Source organism: Harpia harpyja, chromosome 14 (assembly GCF_026419915.1).
Source record: "Harpia harpyja isolate bHarHar1 chromosome 14, bHarHar1 primary haplotype, whole genome shotgun sequence".
Taxonomy (NCBI): Eukaryota; Metazoa; Chordata; class Aves; order Accipitriformes; family Accipitridae; genus Harpia; species Harpia harpyja.
Genome location: NC_068953.1, coordinates 8,417,625 through 8,434,913, shown reverse-complemented (window position 1 = coordinate 8,434,913; position 17,289 = coordinate 8,417,625). Strand labels below are relative to the sequence as shown.

The 17,289-nt window shown below is 55.5% G+C and overlaps 2 protein-coding genes across 7 annotated transcripts in view; one reads left to right on the top strand and one right to left on the bottom strand.

The window, feature by feature from the left end:
- Positions 1–309: 309 nt before the first annotated feature.
- Positions 310–5,492, top strand: GALK1 (galactokinase 1). Its single transcript, XM_052808212.1, has 8 exons — positions 310–494; positions 1,282–1,471; positions 1,807–1,926; positions 2,452–2,587; positions 3,002–3,183; positions 3,431–3,581; positions 4,030–4,192; positions 5,296–5,492. Exons 1-8 carry the CDS (start codon positions 321–323, stop codon positions 5,365–5,367), a joined length of 1,188 nt encoding a protein of 395 aa, XP_052664172.1. The 5' UTR covers positions 310–320; the 3' UTR covers positions 5,368–5,492.
- Positions 5,493–5,717: 225 nt separating this feature from the next.
- ITGB4 (integrin subunit beta 4) overlaps positions 5,718–17,289 on the bottom strand; it is a 30,936-nt gene continuing 19,364 nt past the window's right edge. For 3 of the 6 annotated variants that reach the window (XM_052808207.1, XM_052808208.1, XM_052808206.1), the window contains 13 exons: positions 16,821–17,001; positions 16,464–16,601; positions 15,731–15,913; positions 15,396–15,527; positions 14,184–14,384; positions 13,094–13,267; positions 12,431–12,604; positions 11,334–11,483; positions 10,459–10,647; positions 10,029–10,184; positions 9,411–9,575; positions 8,831–8,947; positions 5,718–8,221 (listed from right to left, as the gene is read on the bottom strand). In XM_052808207.1, the coding sequence (XP_052664167.1) occupies positions 8,079–8,221; positions 8,831–8,947; positions 9,411–9,575; positions 10,029–10,184; positions 10,459–10,647; positions 11,334–11,483; positions 12,431–12,604; positions 13,094–13,267; positions 14,184–14,384; positions 15,396–15,527; positions 15,731–15,913; positions 16,464–16,601; positions 16,821–17,001 (2,103 nt within the window). In that variant the 3' untranslated portion in view covers positions 5,718–8,078. The remainder of the gene's footprint in view (positions 8,222–8,830; positions 8,948–9,410; positions 9,576–10,028; positions 10,185–10,458; positions 10,648–11,333; positions 11,484–12,430; positions 12,605–13,093; positions 13,268–14,183; positions 14,385–15,395; positions 15,528–15,730; positions 15,914–16,463; positions 16,602–16,820; positions 17,002–17,289) is intronic. The other 3 variants (XM_052808209.1, XM_052808210.1, XM_052808211.1) reach the window with 3 other exon arrangements.

The following is a 17,289-nucleotide window of genomic DNA, read 5'->3' as shown; positions in this document are numbered from 1 at the left end:
TTAGGAGAACGCAGGCATTGGGATAGGGATGTAGATATATGCATTAAAAAGTCCCAGGTACCGGCACCGCCATAGGTACGTGCACACCGGGGTGTGTATAGGTGTGACGCTCGCCCTGCCTATAGGGATGCACACGCACCAACAGCGGTTCCGAGGCTGCAGCCAGGGACGCGCACGGCCCGTGGGAAGGGGCTGCGGGGACCGGGAAGGGCTCGTCCCCCCGCCAGCTCCTCCGGGCCCCCTCGGGGCCGCGAGTTCGAGCCCGGCCGCCGGCGGAGCGGGGAGGGACCGGGGGCGGTCCGAGGCGGAGCGGAGCGGCCATGGCGGAGGCGGTGGCGGAGCCCGGGTCGGTCCCGCTGCTGGCGGCCGCCCGCCGGGCGCACCGAGCGGCTTTCGGGGGGGCGGCGGCGGCGGTGGTGGCGGCGTGGGCCCCCGGCCGGGTCAACCTCATCGGCGAGCACACCGACTACAACGGCGGCTTCGTGCTGCCCATGGTAAGGGCCGTGCTCCGCCGCCCCGGCCCCGTGATCCCTCGGCGTCACCCTTCCGGGTCCCCCCCTGCAGCCTCCGGGGATCCCCGGGGGCCGTCTCCCCCCGCCTGCCCCAGGACGTCCCCCCGGGATCGCCCCGCCGCGGCCGGGACCACCGGAGCTCGGAGCAGGACCCGGAGCATCGGGGGCAGCACCCCGCAGACCGGCTCCTAACTCACTGCAGGGGGGATGTGATTCCCACGACCGCCTCTTCGAGGGGCTGAAGCCTCTTTTCTGCAACCCCGTCAAACAATTTTCGGTTCCTGGAGAGCGATGTTTTGGTGGCAGAGATGGTTCGAAGTAGCTGGGGCTTCCTGCCCTCCTTCGGCTCGGGGAGGAAGCCCTCGCTCAGTCCTAAATCAAACCTACAGCTAATTATTTTGAGGCTGAGGAGCGTGGGAGCAGGTCAGCTGAATTTCCCTGCAGGCAAGAAAACTTTGCGAAGCCTCTCACGTCCTTGTCGTGGGTTTCCACTCCCCCGGAGCCCAGCAGCCAGCGCTCTGGCGCTGAGCTGGGGTGGTCAGTCACAACATTTCAGTCCTAAGACTGACCCTGTGATGCATTAAATAGCCAGAAAGTTTAATGTTGTGATGAGCCAGAGTGTGTGGTGGGGGCTGGCAGACAAAGTTAAGGGTGACGTGTTGGCTGCTGCCAGCTATGGGTTGAAGCAGCCACAGCTGTCCCCTGCCACCAGTGGGGATGCTCCAAGGGATGCCGTGGGGTCTGAACCCACCTTCCCCACCCCCCCCAGGCCCTGCAGCTGGGGACGGTGCTGGTGGGATCCCCCACGCAGGACGGGACCATCTCCATCCTCACCACCTCGGCAGAGGCAGACGAGCCCCACAGGGTGCAGTTCCCGGCTCCCCGCCAAGGCAGTCCTCTCAGCCCGGGGCAGCCTCGCTGGGCCAACTACGTCAAGGGCGTCATCCAGCACTACCGGGGTAAGGCCCAGGCTGCCGGGTGGGTTAGAGGTCCCCTCGCGTGAGGCCGGTTCTCGGCGCCTGGCTTTTGGTGTGCTCCAGGGGCTCTTCCAGTGCCGGTGCGATCCTGCAGCTGCTGCCGGGACCAGGCTCCATCAGAGATGCTTTCAGCTCTGAAGACCCCTGTGTTTGGGGAGGGGGGTACCTGGGTCACACTCTGCCATGGGTCGCCCTGCGTTTTAAAGTGGGATATCGGACAGGGGCTCCTCTCCATCAGTTCCCTGTGAGCTGTGGGGCAGGGCAGCCCCCAGCCCTGCAGGGGCTCATGGCCCCCATCCTCCCTCCTGTTCCCACAGGTGGTCCTGTGCCGGGCTTCAGCGCCGTGATAGCCAGTGACATTCCCCTGGGTGGAGGTCTCTCCAGCTCGGCCGCTCTGGAGGTGGCTACTTACACCTTCCTCCAGCAGCTCTGCCCTGGTAAGGCAGCAGCTGGTTCTGGCCCCTGGTGCCTCTGTTCCCGGCTGGGAGCTGGGGATGAGTGGGGTGGTCTTAGCAAGATCCTGCAGCCCTTGGGGAAATGCCACTGTGGAGTGGGTCACAACACCCCGCCGCTGCTGGAGCTGGCACTGCTGTGGTTGCGGGGCTCCTCCAGCTCACCCAGCCTCATCTGCCCATGCCTCTAAAGCCCACAGACCACCCCTGGGGCTGGCTGGGGGGATGAGAGGATGTTTCCCTGGAAGCATGTTCTCCCCACCCTTACGTCCCCCAAAATGGAGACATCTGAGACACCAGTGTCAAATTATCGCATCCAGCTGGATCCAGGGACCCATGCTGGCACAGATGCTGTGCACTGCTGCAGGAGCAAGCACCTGCAGCTGATGCTTTAGCAAAACCCCAGTCCATGGGAAAGCAACCCTTTACCTTCGTGTTTGCTCCCCCTGCTCCAGGGCAAGGGGTGAAGGTCCCAGAGCTGCTAACCTGCGTCTCTCTGCTCTGGCACAGATGATGGTGATTTGGTAGCCAAGGCACTGGCGTGCCAGAAAGCGGAGCACACATTTGCTGGCATGCCCTGTGGGATCATGGACCAGTTCATATCTGTGATGGGCAAGGAAGGCCACGCGCTGCTCATTGACTGCAGGTCAGGGCCAAGTGCCAAGCTCACTGTGCTGTGCCCACCTCCTTGGGCAGGTGGGGATGACCTGGTCCCGTGGCCATGAAATAAATGCAGGAGTGCAGGGAGAGGTTAACCCCTGAACCCAGCCGAAAATCTCATTGCGGGGCTGGGACTCCCTGCATTTTAATTCCTGCGTCTTGATTCCTCCTCCCGCATGCTTTCTGCTACTTGCCTGGGCTGTCTTTCCCGCGAAGTCATTAGGGTCTCTCATGGGACTAATAATTGGGAGGGAGTGAAATGCTCGAGCAAAATCCTAAACCACTTGGACTTTGCCTCAGCGGAGGCAGGAGCTGCCTGCCACGTGGCCGCACCCGGATGGCCGAGGGGTGGAGCGGGCAGGGGGACGGGCACATGGCCTGCGCTGAGCTCTCGCTGCAGGTCCCTGGAGACCGTCCTCGTCCCGCTGACTGATACCAGCTTAGCCGTCCTCATCACCAACTCCAACGTGCGGCACACGCTGACGGGCAGCGAGTATCCCACGCGCCGGCGGCAGTGTGAGGAGGCGGCGGCGGCGCTTGGCAAGGCCAGCCTGCGAGATGCCACCATGGCCGAGCTGGAAGGTGGGGACAGTCCCTCCCTAGGCTCTGGCCACTCCTCAGGGCAGCAGGACCTTGGTGCCCCATGGCACGGGCTGAGACTGTGGGACAGCACCTGGGACAGGTGGGTGGGTGCACACACCGGGATGGGAGCGTGCCACAAGTAGAGAAGCTCTGGCACAGGATGGTTGCAGGATGCGGCCGTGCTCATCTCCAGCAGCATCCCGCAGACCCGAGCGGCTTTGCTGCAGGGGCATGCATGTCTCCGCAGCGGCCAGGAGCCGGCTGGGCGAGGAGGTGTACCGGCGAGCCAGGCATGTCATTGGTGAGATAGCACGGACGGCCCAGGCAGCGCAAGCGCTGCAGGACAGGGACTACGGGATGTTCGGGAGGCTGATGGTGGAGAGTCACAACTCCCTCAGGTGAGGATGTACCAACCCTAGGGCAGGGCAGGCTGTGTCGGGGGCACCGGCGTTGAGCCCTCGTGGTGTTCCCTTGCCTGCGGGTGCAGCACTGGGGGCAGCCAGAACCGTGTCCTGCCTGGCATCTCTCACGGCTCAGCCTGCCGGCGAGTTTTAAGAAAAGCCCCACAGGCTTCTGCATCGGGGGGTGCTGGGATGAGGCAGCCAGTCACATATGTTACAGATGCATGCTGCTTACAGCAGTGCCCAGCGGGTCCCCGATGCTTGCAGCCTTGCTCATTTATACGTGCACTTGTAGGCAGAGAGCAGGACTGGGATCTGCGGTATCCTGCGTTGCTGCAGTTTGCTATGGCAATGGGTGCACCAAGAAGTGTGTTTCAGCTGCTCGTGGTGCAGGGGATATGGTCAGGGTGCAGGACAGGGCTGATCACGAGTCTCCTCTCTCCAGGGACGACTATGAAGTGAGCTGCCCAGAGCTGGACGAGCTGGTAGAAGCAGCCCTGGAGGTCGATGGAGTTTATGGCAGCAGGATGACCGGGGGTGGCTTCGGAGGTTGCACGGTGACACTGCTGGAGGCTGGGGCTGCAGAGAGAGCTCAGCACCACATCAAGGTACACAGCAGAAAAGTGCCAGGAGATTGGCTTGAAGATCCCAAGGAAACACTCAGGGGCATGGCCCAGGGATGCCATTGAAGCTGTGCTCCTGAGGCACTTGGGGTTGCTGTAGCCCATCCAGTGTTGCACAGGGACAGCCCCCAAGTCTGTTCATGCTACTAAGCTCTTGCAGGCAGTTCAGCACCATGCTGGTCACAGAGCACTGCCCAAGGACCTTACTGCATTGAGAAAGTGAGCGAAAAGGTGCTGGGTGAGCTTCAGGAAGACTAAATCTATCTAGGGAAAAGTAATCCAAGCCAAGCCTAGGCAATGCTGATTGTCAGCAGTCACAGCCCAGGAAAGATCTCAGTGCTGTCATCAATGTTCTTTAAATCAGCAGCTCAGCATGCACTGGTAGCTGAAAACACCAGCAAAACGGAGGTGTCAGGAAACGGGGGCTGTGAATGAGGTAGACCCTCATTTTATTGCTATATGAGATCATGGTGTGCCCTGTAAATGGGGGGGTGGGGGATAAAGAAGGGGCAGAGTAAGATGTCTGAAATGAGGAGAGACCAAAAGGGCTGTGCCTCTGCCATCTAATGAGAAGCTGGGAGAGAGGGAATGTGACAAGGAGTTAGAAAACAGCAAAGGGGGTAGATAGGGTGAGTGTGGAACTGACCCTCAAATCCTCCAAAATAAGAACCAGTGACCACTGGATGAGTTAGGACTAAAACAGAGCCGAGGCAGCACTGTGCAGAGCTGGCAGTGAGTTTTCTGCTGTCGCCAGACGCTGTGGAGGTCGGCAGCATCAGCAAGGTCAAAAAGGGGGTGGAAAAAGTCACAGAGAACAGTCCATAAGGGGCTGCTGAAGGGTCAGCTTGGGGATGTGCTGATAGCCTCCCTGCCCCATGCTGTGGATGGACCAAGGGACCCCAGGCAGTGGCCAGGACAGCATGCTGTCCCTGAAAAAGCATCCCATGTGGCTGCTGTTGGAGCAGTGGCTGGGCCAGATGCATGGCTGGGCCTTTCTCCCCCTGGTCCGGCATCCCCCAGCCTGGCCTCTTGCTGCTGCGTAGTACAGCCCCAGAGCACCAGCACTTACTGCTCCTCTTGTCTCCTAGGAGAAATACAGCGGCACAGCCACCTTCTACCTCACCAAACCCTCCGGAGGGGCAAAGGTGCTGCCCTTGTAGAAGAGCCACCACCTCGCCTGGGCTGGGATCGCCTCCCTCCAAGAGGCGGCTGCTTTCCTCCCTTCGCAAAGGAATCAGTTTGTCTGTCTGCATCATTTGCCTAATAAATGCAAAACATTTGCACAGTTCTGTGTCTGCATGAGCTGAGCTCTGATGCCAAAGTCACTGGGGACCTTTCCTCAGAGGAGACTGCTTTAACTCCGGTTAGCACTGGTGTAACAAGCCATTACAGGGGACATGGGGTCCAGCACCCTGCTTGGGTATCTGCTTCTAGCATGTGTCCTTCATCTGCTGCTGCAGATGGAGGGTATTGGGAGGGGGGGATGATTTTTTTTTTTTTTTTAAATAAAAGGGAAGAGGCAGACTGTAGAGAAAACATTTATTGAGTGCAATAGGAAGCCATCTGCTCAAACGCTCACTGTCAGAGTGGGCTGCTGGATTCACCTTGGAAAGGCTGAAACACCACCAGCCCTAACAACCAGATGAAAATTAAAAAGTGATGCTGTTCTAGTGCAAGGCATTGGTTAGGCGCACAGCCGCCTTGCGCGTAGGGATGGCATGATGCCCTGGAGAGCAGCAGCTGACAGGCTGTGCTCTTCTCTTGGATAACAGGATAGTCTTTGGTTAAAATGCATGGAAGTGGGGCTCCCTTTTTAGGCAGTTTTCAGTGTTTTATCCTGGACCACAAAGCACAGGGAAAGGGTCATGAAGTCCTTGTGCAGGAGGAGACATGTCAGCTGGAGAGGAAACTCCCAACCACAAAGGTGAGATGGGAACTGGGAGGCAGGCAGGCTGACGCCACTGGTACTTGCTCAGGAAAAATAAATGCTTCTTGAAGGCACAGTAAAACCACAGGGCTGGTGAAGTACCTCTTGAACCAAGTTCAAAACTGACCTAGCTCCAGCTGCAGTCCTGGAGATTCCTGCGGACTTTACTCACCCACATGCCTCTTTAGCTCAAACATGTACAACCCCTCCCACTCAAATGAACAGCCCGGAGAGGAGAAGGAGCTCTTGGTGGTGTTAGTGCTGGAAAGTCTTCTTCTGAGTCTGAAAAAAAAAAAAAAGAAAAAAAAAAAAAGAACAAAAAAGCCAAGGTCCAGCATCAGATCAAATCAGGCAGCCGATGCTGCCAGGGAGACCAGGCAGCTGCTGTTTCGGTTGGAAGGTCTAATCCAGAATGGTGGCAGCTGCTGTTTCAGGCAGGATCCTTGCTTTCAGCAGGCTCCTTGCCTGCTCCCGTGCAGCTGAAGCATGCCAGGGAAATGCGCTGCTCAGCAAGACTCGGAGCCCAATTGTTCTTGTTGGCAGAGGGCAGCAAGATGCCAGGCATCACGCCCAGAGCCAGGAAACGAGGTCCAGCAAGGTCTGAGCTCAGCCCTGCACCCAGCATCATGCCAGGACAGCTAAAGCGGAGGGCTGAAGAAGGCCCAGAGCCTTGCTCAGGATGATGAGAGACCCTGCTGCTCCCAGGCTTGCTCTTCCCTTGTGTTTACTGAGGGATCGCAGGTCCCTTTATGGACGTTGTTGTTGGGCAAAAGGGCTTTTGAAAGATATCCAACACCACCTGCCCCAAAATCTCACACTCTCCATATCAGCCATGTAAAAAACCCCAGGCACCATTCCCGCCTCCAGGCACTGCTGCCTGGACTGTCCCCATCCCTCATCTCCAGGCAGCTCCCAGCCCTTCTGCGCACGTGTGCTGTGGCTGGAGAGTGCTCAGCTGATGGATGCTGTGCAATAAGCGGGTCTGGTCGCTTGCAGCCATCTGCTGAAGTCTCCAGTGCTGGAGGATATAAGGTGCAAATCAGAGCCCACCAGCTCATCAACAGGCTTTCCACCAGGTTTAGTGGCCTTTGGATCAAGCCCTTAAATAATTTCTTCCAGTTATTCATTTCTCAGCAGCCAGAGTCCCAGTGTAGCCTCCACATTCAGCATAGATCTCATCCACCTCAATTTTTTTTATAAAATAATAAAATACATTTATATATATTTATATATATATACTACGAAAACTGTACAATATTGTATGCAAAAATGCATCAGTGGCCATCATGAGCAACGCTATACAAATGAAAGACTATACTTTGCTATCGTGGTACCAAATGTTAGCAGTGAAGGACAGACACAAATAGGTGCAGTAAGAAAGCATAGGTTACCCCAAACCCCTACCTTGCAGCGCTCATAAAAAAAACCCAAACAGAGCGAAATAACCATCTCCAGTGGGCAGACAAGTTGCCGGAGAGCCTGGAGCAAAGATGGAAATGGTGACCCTGGGATCCTCTCAAAACTGAGGACCTGAGAATAAATCATTCTGTTCCATTTATCTGGGGAGGCTGGAGCCATCGAGACACCCGGATTTTGGCAGGTGTATTTGGTTGGATGGGCATTGAAGAATGGCATTGGAGTGAGCGGTGATTGTTCATGGAAGACAACCCTGTGGACTCTGCAGAACTGAGTCTGTGTGGAGCAGGACAGGGTGAACAAGCCCTGAAGGATGAGCACACACCTGATGACCCAACTGTGCCAGAGCTTTGAGAGCGCTGGGCTCCAAACGAGAGGTCCAGAGCTTGAAATGCCATGGAGGGTCTCTGCCCACAGGAGGAGCTGCCGAGGCACCGTGGCAGTGTCTCGATGAAGCACCCTGGGATCATTCCACAAAGTCCTGCCATCTGAACACAAATGTCCCGCTGGCGGGCAGCCTGCCCTGGTTCAGGCCTCGTAGAACTGCCTCTCCATCTGTTTGGTGAGGGTCCCACTGGACATCACGGTCCGGCTCACAAACTCTTTGGTGACCTGTTTGGTGAGGGTGCTGCTGGCGCTCTCCACTCGCTGGGTTGTCATGAGCATGCCATCTGCAACGAGAAGCTCAGTGGTCAGGACACCGTGCTAAGTACGGGGTCACAGGGAATAGGATCTGCTCTACCTAATGATTCCTGACAGACGCTTCTCCTTAAATACCACTTTCACTGATGGAAAACCTGTCCAGATGAAGTGATTCGGTACTTTGCTATGTCAGTCAATAAGATGGACCTCCTGACAGCTCCCAAACTCTCCATGTTGCAGTGTGAACCCATGAGACCATGAACTCAAGTGGGACAACATGGAACAACTACACTGATGTGATTAAAGATGGTCATTACACTTCCCTGTTTTTTCCTGCTCTGAAGAGATCTAACCTTGCAGGAAGAGCTATGATTTGGACCCTAGTGATAGTCCTGGGGGACTCTGAAAACTCAACGTTCCCTCTGTGACTGGGCAGCACATGGGGAAATGACTGCAACTGCCCCTGGGGCAGAGCACAGACATGGTGTAGGAAAGGGTCTGGTCATCTTCATCAGTCCTGCCTGATGGACCCTTCCTCCTTGCCTTTGACACTTGAGGTAAAAGCACCCTCAGACCTTTGGACAAGCAGAGTTATCCTTTGCTTTCAGAGGCTTTCAAAGCAGACAGCAAGTCCCTACCCGTGAAGTGGGGATCCAGAGAGGAATGGCTGATGCTGGTTTTGGTGCTGTATTCGGTGGGGAAGTTGTACACTTCTTCTCTCATGTACTGCTGTCCTCCAAACTGGGAGAAAGTCCCTGGGGAGAAGGAAAAGGGATGAATCAGCCAGGAAACAACAAGGAGCTTCCAACCCCTCAACCCTGCACAGTGAGCACCAACAGTCAGCTCAGGAGGTTTCTCTTGCTGACATCAGAGCCAGGTTTAGGAGGAACTGGGAGGACTGGGAAGGTCTTACACCTGTGCAGCGTAAGAAGCTGCCTCCAGGTATGTGTACAATCAGGCATAAGACAGAAGTTTCATAATAAATTAAACACTGGCAGGTTCTCATGATCCTCCCTCATTCAGTGCATCAGGGTTGGGACGGTGCTCACAAGGCACAGCGCTCACAAGGCACAGCATTGTCTTCATGGAAGACAATGTCTCCATGTCTTTCGTGGAAAATGGAGTCACCACCAGAGCTGGAAAGGGACTCCAGGAGTTGTGTTCCCTGCTCTGAGAGGTTTCTTATCTTTGCATCTCCACAAAGACACGGTACTGTACCTCCATCCTGAGATTCGATGGTGATGATGCCTTCTCTCTCTGGTCCAAAGCCTTGGGTGGTCTTGGCTTGCACTTTGAACTTGTATGGGACATTCTCACTCAGGTGGGGCACAGTCAGGGTAGTTTCTGGATTGTCTCCTTCGACATAGATATTCCTGGGCTCCCCTAATCCACACAGACATACCAGCGATGAAGACAGACAGGAGTGACAGTCCCTCCGAACGCACTCCCCCCAACTCTGGCTGCTGTCTTGCCTTTCCCTAAGCTTTATGCCACCCACAGACTCTATGATTGCACTCAGTTCTACTAAGGGTTAAGACAACCCTATTTTAGTACAGTGGTGATCCTCAACAACCTCCACTGGGTTTGGGCTGTAATAAGCTACAGGTCCTTCCGCTTCCAACCACATTTGTTACACCAGACCATACAATGACACAAGGCGTCAGGGTCCAGCAGCTCCCAGGCCTGGAATCAGCCTCATGTCCCCACTTTGAATGCACCGATATAAGCAGACAGCTTTGTTGCTGGTCCCAGCAAAAATGCAGCAAGTTGCTGCCTTTGCTGGAGGTATCTTGTGCTCTACATGGGGAACTGGGCTTCTACAGCCTGATACCATACCTCCTCCATGCAGCATCTCACAGGTGACCATGTAGCCCAAGATGGACCCATTGGGCTTGCGGGGTCTCTCCCAGCTGAGCTGCAGGGAGTCAGGGCTGAGGGCAGTGAAAACCAGTGGTCCAGGAGCACTGGGCGTGCTCAGCGTGAAGGGTGAACCTGCAGGGGTACGAGCGAGAGGTCAGTATCACAGAAGGTGGCAAGAAGGAGCCTGGGAGGGATCAGCACACAGCATTTATGAAACAAGATGGAAGGTCTCAGCTATCTAGACAGCTAGTGGAAGGTGAGTACATGGGGAAGAAGGTCCTATTTCTAAATGAAAGGAAGGAAAGAGCTCAGGATGTGGTAAGGGGAGAGAAAAAAGCAAGGCCAGCACTGTAGACAGCAGCAGAGACATCAGTGCCACCATTCTCCTGTCCCCCATCCACCTCACCTGGTACAGGGCTGAGTGGGCTCTGCGGGTCCACCTGGGACTCTATGGTGATGACTCCTTCCCTCTCGGGACCCCAGCCTTCCTCACTCTGGGCCTTCACCTTGAAGATGTAGGAGTGGTTGGGTAGCAGGTCCTCTACCACCACTGAATTCTGGCTGGGGTTAGGGATGGTGAGTCGGTGCACTTCTCCTGGGACACACAGGGAAGGGGGACATCAGTACCATGTTGCAGGCACAAAGACAGAGCCATAGCTTTTGCCTAAACTCTATCTCAAATGAATTGCCTGGAAAAGTCATCTAGGGCCCCTCCCTGACCACATCCATCACACCTTGCCACCAACAACTGGTAGTGCAGGACGAGATGTTGTTCCAAAAAAGGCTTGGGACAAACAACAGCTTCTTGAAAACTCAAAGATTTTCAGCCAAAGAGAATAATTTTCACTAACACTGCCCCAAGTTTCATGTAAAAATAAGAGATTTTCATTCCAATCTTTCCTCCAAGTCCAATGTGATGAAAAAACCTTCAACTAAGACGTTGGGGATGATGGAGAATGAGGCCAACATTTTTTGGAGTAGGGGTAACTCCACAAGCAACCCCAGGAATTGTCCCCCCAGTAGAAATGGGGAATGAGAGCTGTGGGGTAGCCAAGACATTTCCTCAAGGCGTACATAGAAAAAGCAGAGTTGGGACCAGCCCCTGAATCCCAGAACGCTTGTGGTTGGAAGGAACCTCTAGAGGTCATCTGGTCCAACCCCCCCTGCTCAAGCAGGGTCACCCCAAACCAGTTGCCTAGGAGAAGACCCAGACCAGACTCTCTACCACCACGAACTCCCACCACCAGTTGCCTGGTGGGCACTGGCGACCTGTTCACTGACCTCCATTGAGGAGCTGGTACTGCACGCTGTAGCCCTGCACCTCCTTCTCGCAGTGCGGCTCCTGCCAGCTCACCTTCAGGGAGGTGGGTCCCAGGGCGGAGAACACCAGGCGTGTGGGGGTGTCAGGAACGCCCAGTGGCAGCCTGGAGTCTAAGGCAAAAAGGGAACATCAGGGTGGAGATTTGGGGGCTGGGGGGCTAAGGGGGCTGGGGGAGAGGAGGGAGTGGCACACGCAAGCGGGGGATGGTCCCGATGGTCTGGGGAGAATGTGGAGAGATGTCATCTCTGCAAGCTGGCCCATCATGAGGGGGGATGGCTGGCTCTGCACACCTACAGCCCATGGCCTTGGGGTGCCAACCTTGGGTGGGACAAGTCAAGGTAAGCTTCATGCCCCTGTGGTAAAGAGACCAGAGCATGGGCTTGGGTGCAGCGTATGGCCCTCCTCGTTCACCCTGAAGCACCCTGTCCAGTCTGCCAGAAGCTTCACAGACATCTTCAGATGTAGTTTAGTTGAGACTGGCCCTAGTCTATAGCTAAAGCAGCCCAACATCTCCAGGGACTGTTCAAGGGAATGGGGGCAGCTGGGACCAGGACTGGCTGCTCTGGCTCCCTCCCAACTCAGCCCACTGGGACACAAAGCTCATGGCAAGCACAGCAGCCTCCCAGGTGACACTCAGGTTCTGAAGCCCTTCGTTGACATGGGCTTTGCCCAAGGAGCTTGCAGAGGGACATCTCGTATGGAGCACACGTTCTCCCCCAGAGTCCTCCAAAGGCCTGTGGGGTAAAACTGAGAACAACAAGCTTGTTAGGAATGAAAAGGACAGGGACAATGAGCTGATCAGCTCGTTAGAGCATGGTGATAGTGGTGGTGGGTGTTAATCAGCCCAGGTGGGTTGAAACACAGCTGAAGTCACCTGCAAATGGAAAGGTGGTGTGATGGAGGCACAGGCCAGGTCAGGAGGAAGATCAGTGCGGCACACAGCAAGCCATGGAGAGAAGGTTTGGGGTGAGCAGTGGGTGGCAACAGCTCGTGGATGGCCGGTGGCTTGGCTGTTATGGGATGCATGGCTGGGAGGAGACACCGGACAAAGCTGTACCTATATACTTGCAAATCCCCGCAGACCCATCAGTCATGATTATAGAGTCCCGAAAGCCAGTGCTGGGGTAGTAACCCTTCACCTTTGCCCTGCTCCTGAAACCCACATCCCGAGGCCGTGGGATTGTCCTCCCAGCATCTTCATGGATGGGAGGGAGGAGTCTCCCCGGGTAATCTACAAAAGCGGTGCAAGAGAAAGAAAGAAACACCATTGGAGACTTCAGAGCGGGTTCAGCCTAGGTGCTGGCTCCTGCAGAGATGACTTTTTAAGGCTCAGATTTGAAGAGACTTTTAACAACCTTCTGTCAGTGCCAGCTGATGTACACATGTGGAACTGAAAGGCAACCATGCTGCTAGATAGAGTAAGAAGAGACACATGCTTTTCCTGGAGTGCTTCACAGTGTGAGGATAAGGATGTAGCTCCCTTTCCTGAGTACTCTGGCACGTGAGGGATGGGAACCCTTTCCAAACTGGTCTGGGAGCAGGGTGGCCTTAGCAAAGCACCTACATGGCAGTGATGAGGACATGACCTTCCAGATCTCTGGTTCGTAGGCCCCCTTAGCTGTGAACACAGTCCTCACCCCAACAGGACTTGCAGGGCATGGGTCTGAAGACAGTCATGGAGGTGGAAGAGAAGGACAGGTCCCATCACCACAGTACTCACCGTGCCCCATCAGCATTGTGGAGTAGTCTCTTGTCAGTGAGGAACTCCCCAACACCCTGTGCTCCTGCTGCATGTGTGAGGTCAGCTGGTGGTAGCTGGTGTTCGTTGTCCTGGTCAGCGTGCCGCTGCCACTGCCAGGGAAGGAGAAGTCCACTCGGCCGTTCAGCAAGTGCTCTGTAAAAGAGGGCACACTGTGAGGAATGTGGCTGTGGACAGGGCTGCTGCTCCAGTTTCCATGGGGAGGAAGCAGGAGGCATCATGGTGCACCCTGCCTTGGCTGCATTCCAGCTTCAGCCACTCTGGAAGGTTGTTCTGGAGCGCTACATCTAGAACAAGCCACAACCACGCAACGCGATGATGCGGAAACAAACAGGTAAATGGAGACTTTGCTCTACACCCAGCACCAGAGACACCCATGGTGCCCAAGGTAACTCCAGACCTCGGCCTCGCTGGGGCACTGCCTTGTGGTTCTCGCCACGTTGTCTCACATCTCTCCTTAGACGCAAGCACAGGTTTATAATTTCAGATTAAAAAAGAAGGCGGAAGAAGGAAAACAGCCCTTTATGGAGGCAGTTTCTCCAAATCTCACTCTGGATCCCATCTCAGCTGGATCTGAAAAGCAAATTCTGCTCCGTTGTTCTGGTCCTTGACAAACCCCCATCCCTTCCCAGCAGGCCAGGAGAGAGCAGCTACCCGTGAGAGAGTGATTTCTGTTTAACAGTCCAGCAGATCTGCCCCAGAAGCTTAGGGCACTTAATTAAGGTGAGAAGCTGCCCTTGGAGGTGGCACTTAGCAGGTATCATCTGAGTTTGCTCCTGCCTTGAAGGTCCAGCCTTTTGTAGAAGCAACTTGCTAGCAGGCTCCCAAGTCCATGCCGAGATGGGGGTTACCTTGACACTCTTGTGAGCAGACACACCAGGACAAGGTTTTGAAGCAACTACAGCACATGAACAGTGCATCACGCCAACACGAGGATGGGCACACAAGGGGAGGAAGGGGACACGTGCTGGGGCAGACCCCAGCTGCCGGCCCCTTGGCCCAGAGCAGGACGAGACAGGACACTCAGTGCCGTAATGAAGCCGTCCTTCACCTGCTTGGGGCCGGGGCGTCCCGCTCCTCCTCAGGCTGCCAGTAGCCACGTCGCTGTCCTCCTCGTGGAGGAGACCCTCGGTGTCCGAGGAGAAGCGGCTGCTGCCAGAGAGGCGGGGAATGGTTTCAGGTGGGAGCCTCCAGGTGATGCGGCGAAGATCCAAGTCTTCTCCCAGCAACTGCACATATTTCCACCTGGAGCCTTTTGGGACAATGCAAGCACTGGTGTTGGCATGATCTGCAGGGGACAGAGTGGGCTACCCACCACCTTCGTGCTGCTTGCTCGGGAGGGGAAGGGGCAGGCGCCAGTGGGAATGACACCCACTCACAGCCCATCTCGCCAAGTGTTGGCTGATGAGTTCAGGCGGTGCAACCATTGTGTGACTGGTAGATGGAGGATGGTGGGAACGTGACATGCACGGGGGTTCCTCAACCCCAGGGCTGTTTTCCAGCCCTGTGTCCATCATGACAAAAGGCGAGAGTCAAAGTCCCACCACACGCCTGTCCCTGTCACGAAGAGTCTGCGACAATTGTCCTCTGCTCAGGAGAGGTTTCGTCACTCCTTGATGTGCGCTCGGGATGGTCGGACTCTTGGTGTTCCCATCACCTTGCTCTCTGAAAGGACCAGGGACTCGCTCCTGGATCCCAGGCTCTGGAGAACCAACCCAGGAAAGACCCTCCAGATCCTACTGACAAGCCTCATCATTTCACTTATGGCCCATCTTCTCCTCGTTGTCCCAGTACAAGACAAGGGAGCCAGCCTCATTCAGAGAGTGAAGTGATGGAGGAAGAGAGGCCAGTGCCTTCCCAGCACTTGGTGAGTTCCCTCCTGTTGGCTTGGCCAAGACTCTGAGCATCCAAGGGACTCAGAGGTCTGTGCCTTGCCAGTGCTTGTTTGCTGACAGTAACTCTTGTGGTCCAGCCAAATGGCAACAGGGAGGGCCATGAAAAGCTCCTCTCCCACCCCACGCTGAGATTTCTCTTTGCCTCATGGCTAAGACAAAGAGGCACTGGTCTTATTTACACTGTGGCTAGTCAAGTGTTCCCATGGATGCTGCTACCATGCTTTGGAAAGGCTGATCTCCACCATCTCTGTGACTTGGATCTCCCCATCTCTGTGAGGAGGAGAGGAGCAGTGAAGCTCATTGCTGAAAGCTGTTGTTAAGGAAAATGAATGTTAAAAATGACCTTTGCAAAACTCAGAGCAACATACCTGAATCATCAGAGACACTGGGATGCTTGCTGCCAGCTGGAGAGCGAAGAACATCTGCGCTGTACATCAGGTAGCTGTCATAGTCCTCACCTCCCTCTGCATCAATGATGGGGACGTCAGGGATGATGGGGACTGGAGGAGACGTGGAAAGTGCCATTCGACAAACAGCTCAAAACCACACAGGCCTCCCACGCTCAGGATGGCCTTCAGCATTCACCAGGGTGGCTGGTGTAGCAGAGCAAACAGGACGCGGAGAAGCAGCTGGGGTGATGGGGAGCACACCCCAGCACTGCTCCTGCCCCCCTGCTCCCCACCCAGGCAGGGCAGTAACTCACTGGACATTGGGCGCTTGGGCTGCGTAGCAAGGTTGATGGTGGCTTCTCTCTCAGGTCCCCAGCCAGCACCATTTCTGGCCTTCACCATGTAGCGATAGGGCTGGGACTCCCGCAGGTTTTCTATCAGCACCATGCGCTTCTTTGGGTCTTCAACAAGCACCTTCTTCATTGGGCCAATGGGTACTGCAAATATGGGTATGCCTGTCACCCACAAGGTCACGAGACACAGGGGACCCCACAGCACCCCACCCTTGGCCAACAGGCTTGCTGAGGTTTGGTGTCAGGGCACAGCCTGGCTCTGGGACAAGGTGCAGTGGCTATTTGGGCTGCTCATGACAGGCAGCACATCTCAGGGAAATTCCCAAACTGAATGATGAAGTCAACCTACAGCAGAGGTCTCCTGTTGCTGGTGTGTCACCAAATGGCATCTTCCTGGCACCCTAGCCCTAGGTTTAGACCGAAGAACTAAGTTTTTAAGAGGAAAACCAACACAAAACACTATGGAAGTGAATGGGAACTGAGAGCCTCCAGGCTTTGCAGGATTAAATCCTGAGGGGTGATTTTTCTGTACTCCTTCCATCAAGAAGTGACCCCTCCAGATCCCAGTTTTCACAGGAAATGTGCTTGGAGCCATTCTGGTTCTGCTGCTGTTTGGGACCAGCCCCACTTGTGGAAAGTGTACTCTAGCCCCTCAGCCTGGCTGGACTGCTCCGTTCAGAAAACGAGCTCTTACCATTGTCCTCATTGACGAGTCCATAACTGACTTCGTAAGCTGTGATCTCCCCATTGGTTTCTGCAGGCTCAGCCCAGCTCAGCTGCGTCACGGTGGAAGACACAACGTTGAAAGCCAAGCGGCCAGGCTCGCTGGGGACTGGAAAGGCAAAAGGAAAGGGTCCAGGTTACCGCAAGTCAGGAGCCAGCGCACACAGATGCCCAGAGCTCCCCGGATCACAGCTGGGTTGCAGTGGGAGCCACTCAGTGCTTGTCCCCAAGACCAGCAGAAACTCCAGGCTGGAGCCCTGACCCCATGCCGGGTGCACAGCACCAACTTGTTCCCACATGGTGGGAAGCAAAGTGCAGAGTCGCTCACCATCCTCAAGCGTGCGGCAGTGGATGATGTCGGAGTAAGCCCCTTCACCCATGGCGTTGTAGGCGCAGACTTGCATCTCATAGTCACAGAAGGGGTAGAGGTTACTCAGCTCTGCTGATGGTGCTTTGACATCAATGAGATGGGCTTCTGACTCGGGGTCCCCTTGGATCCAGTATTTCACCTGGCAAAGCAAGAGCGAGCCATGATTCCCTCAGATCCTCACCATAATGGGTGAGAAATTCCCCATCTCTTATTAAATCTCTGGGAAAGCCAGGGTGTTGTGCCATTCCTCTGAAATGGGAGGCCAGAACAGTCTGGGCATTTCATGATAAGTGATGGAAAGGGAGATGAACCCACCAGGAATCTCCTGCAAATCCCACATCCACCCAGCAATGGTCCCTGAAGGATGGAGGGGGCCAGAAGGGGTGAGCTTTCTCCCTCATTTGGGCATCTTCTCCCCATCCCTTCA